Source organism: Ceraceosorus guamensis, assembly GCF_003144195.1.
Source record: "Ceraceosorus guamensis strain MCA 4658 unplaced genomic scaffold IE81scaffold_103, whole genome shotgun sequence".
NCBI lineage: Eukaryota > Fungi > Basidiomycota > Exobasidiomycetes > Ceraceosorales > Ceraceosoraceae > Ceraceosorus > Ceraceosorus guamensis.
The window spans coordinates 32,429-51,047 of record NW_020290098.1 but is presented as its reverse complement, the minus strand read 5'-3'; the positions used below and the strand labels follow the sequence as shown (position 1 = coordinate 51,047).

At 59.6% G+C, this 18,619-nt stretch overlaps 4 protein-coding genes across 4 annotated transcripts; 1 reads left to right on the top strand and 3 right to left on the bottom strand.

Moving 5' to 3' along the window:
• Positions 1–397: 397 nt before the first annotated feature.
• IE81DRAFT_326335 (glycoside hydrolase) lies at positions 398–4,077 on the bottom strand. The gene is made up of 5 exons (XM_025514793.1): positions 3,819–4,077; positions 3,399–3,693; positions 3,148–3,247; positions 575–3,067; positions 398–496 (listed from the first exon to the last, which is right to left on the bottom strand). Exons 1-5 carry the CDS (start codon positions 3,859–3,861, stop codon positions 455–457), a joined length of 2,973 nt encoding a protein of 990 aa, XP_025366811.1. The 5' UTR covers positions 3,862–4,077; the 3' UTR covers positions 398–454.
• Positions 4,078–4,456: 379 nt separating this feature from the next.
• Positions 4,457–7,642, top strand: IE81DRAFT_326334 (hypothetical protein). Its single transcript, XM_025514792.1, has 2 exons — positions 4,457–7,431; positions 7,512–7,642. Exons 1-2 carry the CDS (start codon positions 4,582–4,584, stop codon positions 7,617–7,619), a joined length of 2,958 nt encoding a protein of 985 aa, XP_025366810.1. The 5' UTR covers positions 4,457–4,581; the 3' UTR covers positions 7,620–7,642.
• Positions 7,643–8,924: 1,282 nt separating this feature from the next.
• On the bottom strand, positions 8,925–14,042 carry IE81DRAFT_343220 (hypothetical protein). The gene is made up of 3 exons (XM_025515731.1): positions 13,586–14,042; positions 12,943–13,512; positions 8,925–12,876 (listed from the first exon to the last, which is right to left on the bottom strand). Exons 1-3 carry the CDS (start codon positions 13,973–13,975, stop codon positions 9,073–9,075), a joined length of 4,764 nt encoding a protein of 1,587 aa, XP_025366809.1. The 5' UTR covers positions 13,976–14,042; the 3' UTR covers positions 8,925–9,072.
• Positions 14,043–14,506: 464 nt separating this feature from the next.
• Positions 14,507–17,647, bottom strand: IE81DRAFT_14927 (hypothetical protein). Its single transcript, XM_025510421.1, has 4 exons — positions 16,726–17,647; positions 15,377–16,589; positions 15,108–15,276; positions 14,507–15,016 (listed from the first exon to the last, which is right to left on the bottom strand). The coding sequence occupies exons 1-4, from the start codon at positions 17,551–17,553 to the stop codon at positions 14,590–14,592; spliced, it is 2,637 nt and encodes an 878-aa protein (XP_025366808.1). The 5' UTR covers positions 17,554–17,647; the 3' UTR covers positions 14,507–14,589.
• Between the last annotated feature and the right edge of the window lie 972 nt (positions 17,648–18,619).

The window sequence follows — 18,619 nt, the reverse complement described above, 5'->3', positions numbered from 1 at the left end:
CTAACCCTAACCCTAACCCTAACCCTAACCCTAACCCTAACCCTAACCCTAACCCTAACCCTAACCCTAACCCTAACCCTAACCCTAACCCTAACACCTATCTAACCCTAACCCTAACCGGCCACGGAGCAAATCAAAGTCAAGTCATGGCAGACACTCTGCGGACAATCGGCACGTTATTTTGGCGGGGCGGCATCGCGTTTGCGCCGTAAAAGTCCCGGCCCATATGTATAGGCTTACCGTGGAAACACTGCCTTGCTTCTCGTTCATTGTCTGACTTCTGATCAACTTGCACCGATTTTCCAGACACGCAATCTCCCCGCGCAGACGCTTCGCATCGGAGCATCTTTGCGCGCTCGTCTAGCAATCGAAAATCTCTCCCAAGGCGAACGCTAACATTATCCATTGATATGCACGCTGCTGCTGCTGCTTCGGACAGAGACGTCTTGGCCCATCAGTAAAAAAAGCCGCAGCCCGTAGTGATGAGATCCCAAGCCTGGGCGAGCAAGGGGCGAGAAGGCGTTGAGCGCGCGCATGTTTGAGGAGCAGTGCGAGGGCGCGCCGGGACACTCACAGAAGCACTCCGACTAAAGTCAAGAGGTCCGCCTGCTCGCTTGACCTTGATCGTATGTCTGGTGAAGGGTGCTCCCGTCTGAGATCCCACCCCATCGACTCCTACGAGTGCATCGCCTGGTCTCATGTACCACTTGAGGTGCTGACCTTGCACCGACCACGTGCCCGCCGATACTTGCACATCGATGGACAGAGCTACCCCTTCTGGGATACGAGCGCTCTGCGCGGGCGACAAGGACGAGGAGGACGCTGAACGAGAGACGTCGCGAGAGACTAGAGAGGGCGAGCTTCGACCAGCCGGTACAGCCAGCAACTTGTTCCGCGACTTTTTGCTGCCGGTCAATTGGCTCATCTTCGACGAGCCAGTCTCCGAATAAACGCTCGATGCTTGCATGGAAGGCGCGGGCCGCAGCGTATTCGCGTCGGAGAGCACGCTGGACGAGTCGTCGCCCATGTGTGGGCGTGCCGCAAGGTCGCTTTGCGTACTGCTTCTACTGAGCTCGTTGGCGCGCTTGAGATCTCGAGCGCGCTCTCTTTTCAGCTCCGAATGCACCGCTTTGCCACTGTCAAAGAGATTCCCGCTCGCGGCACCCGCCAGCGCATCCGCTGCGTAGTGTACAAAGGGTAGGTAGATATCGGTAGCGATGGGTTCTCCACCCACACCGCTCTCGTGGGCATCTTGCAAGTCTTCTTGCGTGACGTTGACGTCGAGCTTGAACTCCGAAGTCTTGATGTCAAAGTCGATGCTCACCGGCTCGCCTACCGTAGCGATCGGATACGGTCGACTGAAAGCAGCGGCCGATCGACTGCCGTTGCACAGCAAAGCCACGTCCTTGGCTAGGAGCAGCGGTGCTTCTTGCGCATCCGGCGATGCGTCGTGAAGTACGTGCTGTGCCGCTTCGCTCGATGAAGCCGTCTGTGACGCAGCAGCGTCGCTGCTGCTTCGAGAGCTCTGCGCGACGAGTGTAGCGAGACTGGCGGTGCTGTACTGAGGTGGGGTGCCTGCGCCAGGACCCGGCACGAGATTAGGATCGGCGTCACAAGCACGCACGATGCCAGATAATTGCGAGTAAGGCCATGCAGCTGCACGATCCCTCTTGACGTCGTCGATGCTCCAAATGCTCAAGTCTTCCCCGTTCCAGCCATCTCCCCACAAGTGCGTATTGTCTGCGCAATACGTCCACAGCGCAAAGTTGAGGACGTTGGCGCCATCGCAGCCGTTCAGACTAGCATCCAGCGCCAAGGTCTGGCTAGAATAGTCGCCAATGCCTCTGCCTTTACCGTCTCCGAAATAAGCTCGCTTATCGTCCATGTCGTAGGGGATGCCCAGCTCGCCGATAAGCGTAGGGTACGCCCCGAGCACGTCCAATGTATCTTGTCGCAGATATCCAATCTGATCTCGTATGCAATTTCGGATGGCTTTCGAGCCGACTCGCACTGCGCTCAATACGCTGGAGTACTTGCCTCTCAGCAAGCCCACGGCATCCGCATTGAACCAATTCCAGTGCTTGGTGATGAGAGTCAGGCCGTCGTAAAAATGAGCAGACACGGCCGCTCGACCACGAAGATCGTCGTACGTGAGCTCCTTGGGCGGTGGTTCGAAGACTGGAGGTTGCAGGAACATGATGGCTTCCGGATGGATGGCTCGCAGAGTGGCTGCGTAACTCCTCCAGTGAGGCAGCCAAAAGTCGGCCACAAAATCGACGGGCCTGTACAAACGTATATCCTTGTTAGCCAACCTCTCTCTCTCCTCCGGCGGTGCCAAGGTCTCGAAAAAGTAGTTTGGCTTGAGCAGCTGGCCGGTCGCCTGATCCCACACGCCGTGTGCTGCCCACAAACACTGGCCCAAGGGCCACTGCGAGTCCCTCTTCCAGCCCCACCGCGGTCCGCCCTTGATGGCATCCTCTTCCGCAGAGAGCCAGATGCTCTTGCCGTTGGGATCGACGGTGACGCTACTCTGCCTCTTGGGTCCCAAGCTTCCAAACACATAATTCTCCACCGTTTGCGCTTGGCCGACGCCCAGACGCATGCTTTGCAGGGGTGTAGGCATGGGACCCTTCCTCAGTTGCCACTTTTTCGGCAGCACAGCCAGGTCCTGCAGGCCAACGTAGGTGGGATTGGGCTCGTTGATGGAGTCCCAGCCAATGACGCACTCGTCCAAGAGGTTTCCTGCATCTCTGATCTTGGAGGCCAGCCGAGCGACGGCATCAAAGTAGTGCCTCTGCAGCCAGTGTTGGATGTTGACGCCGTCGATGATGCACTTTGGAGCGTACTCGCTGCCAGCAAAGAAGAGCACAGAGAGCGTTGCAGCTGCTAGGCGAGTGTAATTGGTCGCCCAAATCATGTCTGGAAAGTCGATGGGACTGGGATGGGAAGCGCTGGGCCATTCGCAGTGCAGAAAGGCGGCTTGCGTGGCTGTAAAGTTCCGAGGATTGAGACCGCAGGCGGTTAGCACCCAGTACGGCGCGCCAGACCCTCCCGTAAAGCGTGAGAACTGGGGGCGCGGTGGGGAGTGGAGCGAGTGAGCGCGTGCGAGTGAGCGCGTGTATTGAGACGCGCACGTGTCGCACTCACCAGATCCTGGTGCGGATCCATAAACACCTTGAAGCCGTACTCCTTGACCTTTCTCAGTACGCGCACAGTGTAGTCCATGTACTCTTCGTCGTATCTGCCGCTGTCTCGAGGTTAGCGCAGGGGCGAGGGGCACGTCCATGATCAGCACATCACCACGAATTGATACCGCATCGCCTTCCCCGCATCGCCGTCCCCGCATCGCCGTCCCCGCATCGCCGTACCCGCGCACCGCACCACCGCCAACGACTCACGGACCCTCGTGCTCCAACGCTTCCCAGGTAAAGACCCATCGCAGACAATTAAAGCCCCACAATCGAAGCCTGGCGAGGTGCACATCGGCGCTGCCCCCATCATCCAGATCCAACGGTTGCCCCACAAAGCTCTCCTGGCCGCTTTCTGCGCTCTCCCAAAAGCCTTGCAGCTTCTGACTGGGCTGACCCAATGGCGCTTTGGAGGAGCCAGAGAGATTGACTCCGCGCAGCAGCACTGCTCGGCCCTTGGTGTCGCGAAAGTGAGCAGAGGAGGCGTGCAGGTAGTATGGCGGGACTTGTGGGGCGGGAGGGGGGGGAGAAGGGAAGGAGGGGTGGTGTGGCGAAGGGGAGAGCAGAGCAGAGCAGAGCGGATCAGCATGGCTTGTGCTTGTATGCTGGACCTCTTGTGCCCATACTCACCTGCATTGCCCGTGGTGGGCGAGACGAAAGGCACCTTGACCATCTCAGCGCGGATGGAATGGTGAGCAGTGCGCGAACGAGGGGGCGAGCGATGGTAGAGAGGTGGGTGAAGCGGGTGATGGATGAGCCTACATGTTGGTCATCCATACATCGTGGTCGTTGCGAATGCGAGTGCGAGTGCGAGTGCGAGTGCGAGTGCGGGTTGCGGAGTGGTGAGTCGTGAGTGCTGCAGTCACGAACGCCCCGGCCGCGACCCTGCATGGCTGGCTGGCTGACTGACTGTAGTGCAGTGTATGTCTGTAGCCGCGTGCGGTGATGGCACAGCATACGTGCAGGCAGGCAGGCAGGCAGGCAGGCAGGCAGGCAGGCAGGCAGGCAGGAGCATCATGAATTGAGCGCGCGGCCTTCCTTGCTGCTGCTTCGACGCGGCGGCGGCGGCGGCGGTGGAGGTTGGCTTGATTTGCCCCCGCCCAGCATTTCTCGGCCGATAGAAAGTGGTCTTGTCCAAGGCTCTCGCTCGCATTTCTGACTCACGTGACTGGTGACCTGGAAATTTTGAGAAGATGGGGCGAGGCAGGCAGGCAAGGCAGAACGCGCGAGGAGCTAGCTTCTTCTGCACGCTTCTCTCTTTGCCCTCTGCTCCACCACGCACTGCAAGTGAGGAGCGTTGCAATACGCACGGGAGCAGCCAAAACACACACACACACACACACACACCTACACGCACAAGTGCTCGCTCCATCTCGCGAAACGACGGACGAGGATGCCCAAAGCTCGCAGCAATCCGGCCAGGCTGCGAGCCAGAGCCAATCGGCACGATCCCATCGCAAGGGCTAGGGTTAGCAATGGCGCACAACACGCAACGCTCGGCAATGGCAATAGCAAGAGCAACGGTAGCCGCACAGGGGCTGCCACGACGACGACGACGGCAAAGGAGATTGTGATCCCGCTGCTATCCAAGCTGCCCCTCTCCTACGCCCACGCCCACGCCCACGCCCACGCCCACGGCGCTCCTTCCACAACCACATCCAGCACAGCCGCACCACCATCAACACCATCTTCGGGCGATACGCTGTGGGCGCTATCCTCCCTCTCCGCTCTGCTGTCCAACAAATCGGAGCGCAAAGTGCTGCTGTCGGCCAAGCACAAGCTCGTGCAGCGATTGATCAGCGCTCTGCAACACGACGATGCGGATGTGAGGACAGAGGCTAGCGGTACCATGCGCAACCTCTGCGTTCAGGCCGGCTTCGAAGCCAGGAGGAGCTTGGCAGAGCAGGGCGCCCTGATCGTCATCGTCGAGCAGTTGCAAAGCAGCGCTGCCATGCTGAGCATGAGGCTGGATCATGCCAGCGCGCACAGGTACACGGAGGAGCGGCGAGATGGCGTTGCGATGGCACCCAGCCACATCAAAGTGGTGGACAAGCCGATGGATCAGATGAACAAAAAGGAAAAGAGGCACGCAGCGAAAGCCGCAAAGGCAGCGGCAGCTCAAGATGCTGCTGCTGCTAGTGCTGGTGTTGCTGCTGCTGCTGCTGCTGCTGCCGCCGCTGCCAAGGCTCAGACTGGCGATGTGCCCATGGATGCTGACGCTGACAACCACGTCACCGCCGCCGCCGCCACCGCCGCCGCGCCTGCCAACGAAGACGATGAAAAGACGGCGTTGGCATTGACGAGACAAATCAACCTTTGCGTGTCGCTGTGGTGCATCTTGGAAGCCGGTTCCGAGCATCTCGCGCCTCTCGCTCCTCACCTCACAGCACTCACCTGCGTGCTCTGCTCCATCGTCGAGCGAGCATCGCTGGCTGGCATGCGTCAAATCGATCAGCATGCCTCTTCGGAGCCTCTGAGCGCTCTCGCACGAATCGCTGCTCAAAAGAGCGCGCTAGAGGTGGAAGCGGGCAATGCAGCAGCGAATGCCCTCATCGGTCTCACCGAAGCTCATCCTCCAGCGGCAGCCGCGCTGACGGGTGTAGCCAGGTTGGAGTTGGAGCGGGCACTCCGCGCAGGCAAGGCCGGCGGCGTGGGCAAAAGGGCAAGCAAGAAGACCAAGTCGAGGCTAGACCCGGCCAGCGTGGGGCCTGATCCATCTGCTCAAGATGCACAGAGCAACGTGGACGCTCTCGACTGTGCGGTACGCCTGTTGCGAAGTGCTTTGGATCGTGCGAGAACTGAAGCGAGCGGCGGCAAGGACGAGCAGACCACCAACATGGTGCACTTGGGCTTGTTGAGCGTCGGCGTCCTCAGGAACATCAATGCAGCGCTTCCAGCAGAGCTAGCAAATCATGTGCGCATCTCATCAACCCACTTGCAAGCCTACGAGCTCCAACACGCATTGCCTTGCTTGACGGACGTCTTGTCCTTGTACGGGGCCGAATGGCAGTGGACCGAGCATCTTGGAGCTGTGCAGCGCGAGGAGAGCAATACATCCTCGGGCGCTACTCAAAAGCCTGCAGATGTCGAAATGGAGGGAAGCGAGAGCGCAGATGCAGGACACATTGCCGACGCAGCCACAGCTAACGGAAGCGAGCTGCTTGCAGACGAAGAGGGCCAGACGACGACCAAAGCTGGACAAGCGGCGGAGGACAGGCTTGGCATCCTGCAGCTCTCGCTCGAGATCATCGCTGAACTTTTGGGCAGCGTGTCTAGTTCGGGCTTGAGCGACGCCGTGCAGGATCGCGCCGCAGACGCTGATGCAGACGCAGCGATGGTAGACGATGAGGATGCGCAATCGGACGAGTTGGAAATTTTCGATGCCCTCGATGAGGACGAAGAGGAGGTGGCTGCAGAGGCAAGAATCACTTCTTCATGGGATGGCAAGTCATTCTCAAGCCATCCAGCCGCTAGGATCATCGACTCTTCCCTGTCCGTCAATCTGGTCGGAATGGCAACGCAATGCTACTTTGCCGCCTCGCAGTGCCTGCCAGAAGCGAGCGCCAGGATGGAAGGCCTGCTGGGTCTCTCTAGTCGCGCCTTGTCCGTCGTGTCGAACCTGTTCGACGGAGTCGCGCCGTTTGCTCCTCTGCCACCATCCAGTCCAGAGGCGCCTGAGCACATGTCTAGATGGAGGCAGGTATTTGCGCAATGGCGAACCACAAGCAAACCTCTTTTGCAGACGTGGTGCGACTCCTTTGACCTCTTGCAAGCAGTCTTGAGCGGCTCTGCCAAGGACCAGCTCGACATTACGAGCGCATGTTTGCTGGTCCTCTACACGCTTGCTAAACTGCACGAAGGAGCAGACTTGCCGCTCGCATGGCAAGATCATCAGCCAAACGCTGTCCTTGTATGCCTCTCCAGCATCGCTTCCAGTCCCACGTCGCAGTCGGTAGCCGACAACGACGCTTCCCGCGCGAAATCCCTTGGCATCCTGAGCATCATTGCGCGCAGTCCATCCTTGGAAATGTCGCTCCGGGGCGAAATTGCGCAAGGAGCACTTCAGATTCTCGAGTCGGTCCTCAGCCCCGACAGGCCCATCGGTCCCAACACGCTCGTCGCTGCGACCAACGCCATCATCGACACTTTTGCAGACGAGACTAGCCCTTACGACGAGCCCGTCTTTCGCCAGCAGGCATCCTTGCCGCGCTTGAGAAAGGTGGTGGGACCCGTCAAGAGTCTTGTGAGTGGGTGGCGCGGTCTGCAGGCGTCCCGGGCAATGCCGCAACTCTGCTGACATGGAATCCCGTGCCTAACTCACAGGCCAAGACCATCGACAAGCGAACCGATGGCGCGCTGAGAGCGTTGGCGGATGAGAGCACTACGAACCTCAGAGCATTTGTAGAGTATCGCAATGGGCTCGGGTACTGAATCCGAGAAACAAGACATTCGAGATAATATTCCGATGCAGTCTGAGCCTGGCATGTGTCGCTCTGTATGATGAACACGCGCGCCCATCCGCCGGCGTTGTCGAGTTGCCGCTGCCCGGCGAAGCTTGCGGATGTCCGCACCCCTTTGAGTGCGCATCCACGGGTCCCGTATCTCGATGCCGCGCCAGAGTCACGACCTGCTGGCGTGCAGTGATCCATCCAGTGCGGATGCATGCGCGTGTGTGTAGTGTGTGTGCATGTGGATGCGACATCGCAGTCACGAGTTTGGCTGCACATCAAGGGCATGTGATGGATCAAGACTCGCTCTTTAAGATGGCAGCGTCATGAGCTGTACGCGCGCATGCAATTCCTGGGTCTCATCGCGGAGATGCTGCGGCGAGGGTAATCCGACATCATCGCAGCGCCACCACTCACGACTGACAGGCTCACCAACATCACGCAATTGATGCTCTATCGTCAATCTGCCAAGCTTCTCGCCACCCTCACGGTCGTGGGCGCTCGTTCGGCGGAAAAAGTGCACAATCCAGCGAAGGCGCCTACAGCCGGGCGACTCGTCGCGCCGCGAATGGTAATGTGCGGCGCGGCACGCATGCATGTCGGTCTCTGATGCGATGCAACACTTTTCGTTCCGTCTGATGCAAACATGACCGCAAGTGGTCGACGAGGTCTTGTATAGAGGGGCGCTCGCTCTCTAACATGACGAAAGCTATAAGTAGAGCTGCTCGCTCGCTTTGCGGTGCATCCATCCATCTACCATTCTCAAGGCCCATCTCTCGTCTACGATTCACTCCTTATCAAGCATACACTCAAAATGCCCGTCAGCACCACTCTGTACAGTCGCAGCGATGCTGCTTCTACCAGCACCCACTCGAGCCAGAGTTCCACCTCTTCGAGCATCGATCCTCTGGATCAGCTTCACCGCAGCAACTTTATTCAGAATCCTGCGCTCGCGACCAGCATCTGCACGGATGATGAGCTGCTGGACCTCGTCAAAGCGGTCAAGGCAGGAAAAGACGTTTCGGGACATCCTGCAAGTGCGCACGTGAATCGGGACTGGCTCAAGACGCAGACGGTGACTACTCCTGTGCGAGAGGTTCGAATCTTGCATGATACCGCGTTCGAGATGGTCAATGCATCCGCACAGCAACGTGAGTCCAGAGTGAGAGCAGTGATGCCTCCAGCGTTGTTGCGCATCACGACGCTGACCTCTCCAACGGCCAAAATCAGCCTCGGCTGCATCGTCTCAAACTCGCAACGGCAACGTCAACTCCAAGAGGAGCACTGAGCACTCGTGATTCGATTGCATTCGGTCAGCATCTATTTGTGAACCAGATCGCACGCTACATCATGACTACAAGACAAGCAGCGGCCCAATGCATGCTTTGAGACAAGTGCTGACGGTTGAGATGCGCACACAACTCCCTGCTATGAGATCAATGTTCCGTCGGCGTCGAGGTAGGCGAATGGGCCGTTGGATGCGCTGGCAGCGATTGTCCTGCCACCTTGGGCCTCCCCACACTATTGACGTGGGTAATAGCGGCCCACTCTACGTCCGTCAGCTTGGCCGTTCCTTGTGCTGCTTGCTGTAGCGCTTCCGTCACCTGCCTATCCAATCTTGCCGTGTTGCCCGAGCCTTTCGGCGTCTTTCGTTCCGGCCCGGGCGCAAACGTGCTTCGCCGAGGCACGAGTCCCAGCTTCGCCTTCGCAACCTGACGATCCTTCCACCGCGTGCTCTTGTTCCCCTCGGGCGTCTTGCGTTGACGTCCCGAAGATCCGGCCCGCAACTCGCCACTCTCAATGTCCTTCATAAGCGTCTCGTGCGGGATTCCCTTTTTCTCTGCTCGGTAATATACTGCAGACGGTGTCGGTGCTGTCCGAGGCAAACGAATATGCACCGGCGCTTCGTCGCCATGCATCCAATGCTCCTTGTTCCAATGGTACAGCTCGTCGTAGCTCCTCGCGCCTTTGAACAGGGCAAGAGGAGGTCGAATGCCTCCTTTGCGCGTCCTGCGCTGCTTTCGAGGCTCGCTGGACGTCGTTTGCTGGGCAGGTGAGATCGAGTCGTTCTGCATGTGAGAGGAAGCAGACGTAGCTTTGCTGCTTGCAGGTATGCTGCTGACCGCACTCTGAGGAGAAGCAGAACCCGAATGCAGCGGATGTGGAGCGGACATGTGCGGCGCTTGCCCGCCTGAAACACCACTGCGGGGCGTCTGACTGGAAGGCGTTGCGCTCCAGGCGCGTGGGCTCGCTGCTCGGACTGGACTATCGTGCAAATCTTCGAGCTCGTGTGGCAGTCGGACGTCGTGCCCCTCCATCGCAGCGGCCAAAAAGTCTTCAATCAATCGATTTCCATCGCCGTGTGCGACTCTGCGCACAAGCTGATTTGGCGCGATGCGGCCGTGAGCAGGATCATCTCCGGCTTGCTCGACTGCGGGCGTGGCGTGACGGCGCTCGAGGCGGCGAAGTCTTTGGCTGTCCTGAGCAGACTGCCCCCTCTCTCTCTGCTGCTTGCGTCGAGTGGCTTCGGCGTATCGTGCGTAATTGTCGTATCGGCCCGAGTGGGTCAGAGCCGGGACCGCATCACCCCGCGATCCGTTGAAAAATCCCTTGTCCACCAAGCCCATGATCTGTTCGTCGGTGTAGCCTCGCTGCTGGTAATGCCAGACTGTCGATTTGGCAGGAGCACGGTCATGAATCCTGATCTCTGCTGGGACGTGGCGCCGCTCCCCATACGCCCTGTTCCAATCGAGCAGCTCCGAATACGATCCGGCACCTCGATACGCGGCTTTTGGCGGGAGCGAGGTGTACAGCGGTGCGCCATCCACATGGCCTGAGCGCTCATACTTGTGCGTCCCACGTCGCTGCCTCCACGCATCGAGATGGGCCGTGCGTGGCGTCACAAGCTCGTTTATGTCGACTGCTGGACGTTTAGCCCTAGACCCGCCTAGACTCAGATCGGTATCCACGCGAGTGCGCTTGCTAACGTTCTGCGGTGACACAGCAGCGCGCGGCGGCGAGACAGACCCTTGCTCCGGAAAGCCCAGCGTCAGCTCAGTTTTGACAGCTGCTGCATGCGAATAGCTTTTGTTCCACTTGCCAAACGATGGGTTTGCGTCGCTGGCCGACGGGAAAGATGCCTTGCGCAGCGAGTCCTCCGTCTCTTTCCAGGCAGCAGAGCCAGGCTCGGACAGGCCCCGAGTATAGAGCATCGCGCGTCCAACTTCTTGATCGTCCTGGCGAGACGCTACGGCGCGACGTTGGGGCGCTGCATGCGTCGCTGGTGACGACTCCCTCGAAGAGGCCAGGGTGTGCGAATGATCCGACTCCGCAGGATTGGTCAAAGCGCGAGCCGGGGCTCGCGAGTATTCGCCCGGCGAAGGATCTCCACGAAGCAGACCCGCTCGCTTCAGATGAGAGCGTGGTACCCACGATGGCAAAGCGGCCGCAGGGTCTTCTCCAAATAGGCGCGCAATTTGGCCCTTGCGAGACAAATTCGTCAACTCCTTGTCCAACCTCTGCGTCACGATGCTGCCTTCACCGGGCTGCAAGCGTTTGTTGACATTCTGAGACGCTCCGCTGACGGCCAAGACCCTCCTCTTGTCCCGCCACTGCGTGCTCTGAACGCCCATTGGCGTTTTGCGGTAGGACCTTCCCGTTTTTACCATGTCAGCGCGCTTCGGATCCTCCAACTTGGCCATGAAGGCTTCGTCGCTGAGTCCTTTCATTCTCAACCTGTAGTACTGCCCCTTGCTCAGAGCGTTCTTGGGCAGCCTTATGCGCGCCGGCACTTCTAGGCCTTGCTTGGTGTAGCTCTTATTCCAACGCAGCAGCTCGGCATAGCCGGTCGCGCCTTTAAAGACGGGCAGGGGCTCCATGTTCACTGGTCGTCTCTTGGCACGGCTGTTCGTGCCGGATGCCACTTCGCTTGCTGATGCGGCAGGGCTCGACTCGACAGCTTCGATCGGCGCGGTTTCGAGATGCTTGGCCGACGCAGATGCAGCCGCTTCCTCTGCGGTGCCGAGTCCACGCGGTGCCAACCTTTGGCGTTCAAGATCATCGAGCGCCTGACCAGGTAAGAGGTTCAAATCCTGTTTCAGTCCCTTGGCAGAACTGCTCACATGTTCGGAATTCTCAGAGTGGGGCAAAAGGGGATTGGTGTGGTCAGTCGTGCGGGTGCTCGTTGCAGCTTGGCCTGCCTGCTTCTTCATCATCGATGCGCACTCTGTGCTGCCGTTATCGGCTCGTGCGGCACGCTTGAGATCACGCAGCTGCGTACTTCTGCAGCCATCAGGAGTGAGTCTGGTGTTTGTCGGCCCGAATTTTTGGGGTGGTTTGACGCCCAAGGCTCGGTAGAGCCGCATACGATCATCGTGAATCGACGTCCGGCTATTCCTTACTCGTTGCGGGCCACTGTGATTGGGGGGAGGCATCATGCCAAGACGTTCGCCATCCTGGAGTGCCCGCAAGATGGCTTCGCGATTCGTTCGAACCTCTTCTTCGCCAACGTGTCGCATCTCGGGCAAGTTTGGCCGCCCTTTGGTTTTGGCCACTGGCACAAGAGGACGTCGCAAATTGAGAGCATCAGCAAGAGTAGCAGGGTCCACCTTGAGCTTCCTAGCCGTCTTTTTCGTTGCGCGATGGTCCGTATGCGACATGGCCAGATGCATATCTCGTTGATTCGAGTCAAAGTACGACTGAAGCGCTGCGACCTTGCGCCTCTGGCCGGGCGAGAGACTCTTCAAGCGTTCGGCATGAGCCTGTGTGAAAGCGACTGCCTTTGAGTCGCCCTCGCCTACGTCGATAGCACGGCTTGCGCGAGCAGCAGAGTGTTCGTCCCACGCCTGCGAGAGAGCTTTGCCAAGCGTCTCCTTGGAAACGCCAGCCTGATTGGCATACCCTTGACGAACTCCTGGCGTGTCGGCGGCAAGGAGCCTGTGCATGGCGTGCGGACGGATCCTCAAGAATTTGACAGTGGCAGGCAATTTATCCGCGTCTGCAGCGGAGGATGCGCTGGGAGGGGCCTGTTCTATCGCTCCGAAAATGGAGCCATCCGGTACCCTTGTGCGAGCGACCAATAGCGATGTCTCGTCTGCGTGATCAGAGGGTGGCCTTTCTGGCTCTGCTGCACTACCGCCACCGGCCGCAGACGACGATTGCGCACCGGGCGCCTGCTGAGGTAGCGCTGCCTGACCGTCAAGCTGCTTTGGTCGACGCTTTGGCGCTGGAGTGCCCGGAGGCTGCATCGAGACGACCAGGTCAATGCAATGGTCGCAATCGCACAAGACGCCGACACGCCTACTCACGCGTTTTGGTCGAGGATGCTCGGCTGCAATGCGCTCTTCGTTCCGCAAGCGCTCCGTATACAATTGTCCCACCGTGCTTTCGAGCCACGCTTTGTGCCCACTGCTGCGAGCGTCCCAGTCTGGAAGTGGCAGCTGTCTGCTCGTATGCGAGGGCAGACCCAAGGACATGCGAACTAAGCGTCTCCTTCGAGCAGCAGCGTGCAGCTCGGGATTCTCCCTGCGCCGCACTGCGGATGCCGAAGTGCCCCAGGAAAGACCGCGAGAGGCTCCGCCGACATCCGTGAGCGTCGCTGGATCCGCTGCGATGCGTTCATTGACCCTGCGTATATACTCTTTGCCCTGAGGCGACTCGAGCCAGGCGCGATGGTGCGCGCTCCTGCCGTCCCAAGGTGGCCAATCCTGTTTGCTCTTTCCAGACGACGTCAGGCCCATTTCGTGCTTGATGATACGTCGATGCTTGGAGTGCTCGTAGCGTTCAGTATTTTCGCGCCTCCATTCGGCACCTTTGGACTTGCCGGGAAAGGTTCCCTTGTAATTTTGTGCTCTTCCCAATTTCTTGTTGAGATCGGGCTGCGAGATGACGAACTCGGTTGGCATGCGGGTCTGCGATGGGCGGGCACGTCATTCGCGCGCTTCGACTCACGGGTGGTCTCGCTTTTCGATGCGAGCTGTCAGGCAGCTCGAGGGGCCCGCTCGACGATCCAGTAGGAGGGACTGCACCGCCGCCATCGACCCGGTGGGCCACGCTCGAGCCAGCAGCAGAAACTGCACCGCCGCCATCGACCCGATCGACCACGCTCGGGGCAACATCCAGCTCAAGAGCCTTCTCAGCCGGGCCGAGCGGCTTCAGCGGGGCGCGCCTAAACAGAGCGTCGTCGCTCGACGCATGCTGCACATCCCGAGCAGTACGGTGGTGCGTTTGTGCCGCTGCTGCTGCTGCTGCTGCTGCTGCTGCTGCAAAAATTGAAGCGCAAGCGCAAGCGCTCAGCGTGATCGTTGCTGCCCAGCAGGTCAGGATTGGCCTCTGCTTCATCTCTTTTGCAACAGCAGGGGGCGTGTCCGAGCGCGAGTCGATTCCTGACCAGCAGGGAACGTTTAGAATGGCCTGGAAAAAAAAAAAAAAACGAGAAAGAGAAGTGAAAGACAACCCAAAAGGAGGGCGCTGCTCAGAAAGCCAAAGACCTGCTCCGGTTGTAGGAGCGAGTTGTGATGTGCAGAAGGTGATGGACGCGAGTACAAGAGGGCCAGATATCGAACGCAAGGGAAGGATAAATGTATTGCTCTCGCCACGAAGTCGAGCTGGATGTGGTCTTTCATCTGCCGCCTGCGCAGACAACGCGCGACGGCTGGCGTGGAGATGGCGCGGGCGCGCACGAGCACGCAATCGCCATTCGTGTGATTGTCATTCACGATGGCCCGCGAGTACGCACGCCATTCCCTCGCGCATTGCGCTTTCACGGTGGCGATCGCCAGCGCGAATGAAAACCGGGCAGACCCGGAAGCGCTTGCAACGCTGTGGCGCTCTGGCGCTGTAGCAGCCAACAAATCTGGACCTCCAGCGCATCGCATTTGTCGTCCTCGCCACCCGAGTCAAGAGGGAAGGAGGAGAAGGTGGCTACTGGCTTTAACGGCGCGCGTACCTCTCCTCTAGCTGCCACGCTGGCCGTCGCTCGATTGCAGGCTCTGCACGAGGTACTCGCACAAACTTTGCACATCCCTGCCCTCCCTCCAAGTCTGCAGCACGACGCTCGGCGGAAGGGCCTGACTAGCTCGAACAAGTCTGGCGTGCCACGCAAGCGTGGATGGGTCCGGCTCGGTCGAACTGGAGGCTGCTGCTGCTGCTGATACGGACGACGATGACGACGCGGTAGAGGTGGAGGCGGAGGCAGTGCTTAGTGTCGTGTTGCTCCGTTTGGGTGCTCGGCCCTCGGCCAAACTGGAGTTGGACTTGCTGGACGGCACACTGGAAGAGGTCGGAGTCGATACGTCCCGAATGAGAATGGCCGCCACTTGATTGGGACGAGCAATGGCCAGCTCAGTGTACACGTCCAGATCCATCTCGCCCGAATCGCCACTTGAGAGTGGGGGGCCGGCCCAGCGCTCGCGTCTTGTCAATCGAGGATCTTCTCATGAGCGCAAAAAGACGGGACATGCACTCGACTCACACGAGGATAAAGGCGTCGTCTGGAAAGTCGGTCATGATGCCGGTCAGAGCGCCACGCTTGCGCGCAGCTGCTGGTTGCAGCCACGAAGCGATGAGCGAGCTGGTAGTGACGGCCGGATAGTGTTTCAGAGCCAACTGTCCGCTGGGCAGTCCCGCGTTGGCCAGAAAGTCTGGCGAGCGTAGAGCGACGAGGTAGCGCGTGCACGTCAGCAATGTGAATGCGGATGAGCGACCAGGCGCGCGCACGTCAGCAATGCGGACGCTGCTCACCTCGAACGACGGCATGCAGCTCGCAGGGAGCGTTGGAGACGTAATGGATGCCTACGCCTAAGCGCACCATGGCGTCGTACCACTGCGACACTCCCTCGACCTGCACCTCTTGATGATTCCTAACAAAGACGTTTCTGAACACTGCCCGCGTGCCTCCCAGAACGTGCGTGTGCCTCACCTGCACGGACGCGCGCGCGCGTGTAAAGTGGTGCAAGACCGTCAGGGTGTGCGCGGGTCGCGGGTCTGCGGATTTATAGCCGCGCGCGCGCGAGACACTCACGGTATCGTCCACATCGCTGATCAGCCGAACTCTTCTGACACCTCTTCTCATCGGCTGAACAGTCAGCGTGTGCCAAGATCCCTTGACAGGCTCGCCCTGCCCCTGCTCCGACGATGGCAAGACCGTTTGAGCGAGCGATTTCTGGGGCATGAGTATCGCTCGCACTTTGAGCGCGCAAATGTCGTCCGGAGTAGCGTTGTGCTGGATGCTGGATCGCGAGTCGGAGCGGAGGTAGGCTTGAATCATGTGCTTTGGAATGATGAGCGAATCGTCGATCATGCCTGCCGCATCCGACACCAGCGTCGTAGCAGCGATCACTCTCGATTTGCCCTCCTCGTGCTGCGCATCCCTCTCGTGCGTGCGCCAACCAGCTGCTGCTCCTATGGTCGCTTCATCTCGATCTCCCGCAAAGCAAGGCAACACCTCGATGCGCACCTCTCTGCCCGCCGCCTTGTACGTCCAAAAGGCCCTCAGCCTCCATTCCAGATTCTCTGCCAGATCGTGCAGCTCGTGCAGTGAGCGACCCCACCACGTGCTCGAGCCGCCTACGAGCGGAACGGCCGATCCAGACGCGGATCTGGCAATCACTGGTCGCTCCTGCGCGGGCGCATCCATTTCCGAGCGCCGCGCATTTCGCACATCGCGCTGATGAGGTGCGCTCTCTACGGGCAAGACGCCCGCGCTGCCCAAGATGCGTTCCAACGCCGCATCGCCCGCACCTTCTAGCACCGTATCTGCCAACTTTTCAGGAAGCCGATCTTCCGATGTGCTGCCGATCCTCTGGCCTGAAGTATCGGAAGAGATGCCATCTGGAACTTCGGGCCAAAATGCCGCATCATCCACATCGGTGGAGTTGAGCGATAAGAGCGAGGCTGACGAGTCGGCATGGCTGGAGGCGGATGCGCGAGGAGGCAGACGAGGCAGTCCTGCCAGCTGCGTGAGCGCGCCGCGAGTGGGGACAGCAGTCACAGCCAGCGCGCCATGAGTGGGGACAGCAGTCACAGTCAGCGATGCGCGATTGGGTTGCAAGCCTCCCGCTGCGGACGCGCGCGATACACTACTGACTGACCTGCCTGCCCGCCCTTTCCCACACTCGCTGCGCCGTACCCCTGCTCTCAGGCCACCTCTCCACGAAACCCTTGATGCGCAGAAAAATCTCCACTTCTCCATCGTCCAGATCTTCGGTGGGGGCATCATCCCTGGATGACCAAGTCTGAGGTTCGCGATCTCGAGCAGGCAAAAGTTGAGCGTAGGTAGGTAGCAGTACGGGCTCGACGTGACCTGCTCGAGGTAGTGCAGGGCGATTGGCGGTGGCGGTGGTGGTGGCGGTGCTGCTGCTGGAGAGCGAAGAGTAGGATCGGGATGAGGCGGCGAGGGCGGCGGACGCGTGAGGAGCGGGAGCGGGCGCGGGCGCGGGCGCGAGCGCGGGGGAGAGGAGAGCGCTAGAGGATCGAAGGGGAGCGGTTCTGCTAGCGATTCCCTGAGCAGCCGATCTGGCTTTGCTCTTGGCGCCCTGCTTCAGCTCCGCCCAATCGCGATGACGACCCAGAGCGAGAGCTTCGGAAGTTTTGGCTCGAATGTGCAGACCTGTTCGAGAAGTGCTGGGGCTGAGGCTGGGGCGCATACCTGCTGCTTGATCGGTGCCTACGTGTGCCGCTTCGGAGGCGCGAGTGCTGTTGCTGTTGCTGGCGCGAGTGCTGTTGCCGTTGCTGATGCTCATGCTGGCTGGAGATGCTGAGCGTGTAGGATCGCCTGCTTGGCTAGTGCCGAGCGTGCTGCCGCTCGCGCGAGAAGTCATGGTGCTCTGACGATTCGTGTGCTGCTGCTGCTGGCCAAAGGATGCTGTTATCGCGTGTCTTGAGCAGTGCGAGTGCGAGGGTGCGCGAAGCTTGTTCATCTCTTTTCCCCCTCCCCTTCTTGCCTTTGGAGCTTGTGTATGAGCGGATAGATTTCGATAACGTGCGCTTGCGATGGTGAGCGCGAGTATGGATGAGCGCGTGAGGAGAGGGAATGAATGACTTTCGCACCGCACCGCACCGCACCGCACCGCACCGCACCGCACCGTGCGCGGGATCCAAACATCAAATTCATGCACCTCCGCGCCGGTATCATGAATGACATCACGTGTTGGGACGACTCGGGCGCATCAGATCAGGACCCCGGCCTGCATAGCTGCTGCTGCTGTGTGTACCGGTAACGCATGCCTGCGCGCCTGCACGCGTGATGAGCGCATGCATGCAAGCAAGGCAAGCCAAATCGTGAATGTGAATGGTGGATGGTGGATGATCACGAGTCACGCGGGCATCTGCACATGCATCTTCTTTACGCATGTGCAAGGCCATCCATCCATCCATCGACGCACGCACCGCACCGCTGCGAATGCGAACAGAAAGCTTTACCTCTCCACTCGCGACTCGCGATGGCCATCATGATCCTCACACCACGGCTCACGATTCGGCGTCGAAGGTGCCCTCGTCACGTCAAACGCATCCCGAGGCACATCACCGCTTGCTGACGGCGCAGACGTATAGACGCACGCACGCACGCACGCACGCACGCACGCACGCACGCACGCACGCCAACGCAAGCTCGAACGTGAAGGTGAAAGGTGCCACCAATCAATCACGAGCCAATCAAGATGGCATCCTCGCACACCTTCACAAGCAGCAGCAGCGATGCGCTCCTCAGCGACGCTTCTCCAGCGCTGCTTCGTCGAGCCAGTCATGGTGGAACGTGCAAGGAGGCTGCATATCCTTCTTTGGACCTTCCGCTGCCTGGTGATCCCATCTACACCGCCCAACACATCCGCCACATCCTTCACCAACGCTTCTTGGATCCTCAATTGAGCATCCGATCTTCCCTCGCTTCCTCTTCTTCATCATCATCTTCACCATCATCCTCCCCTGCTTCACTTCATTGGGATCGCCCACCCAATCTCGTCAGTCTGTTGCAACACCAACCAT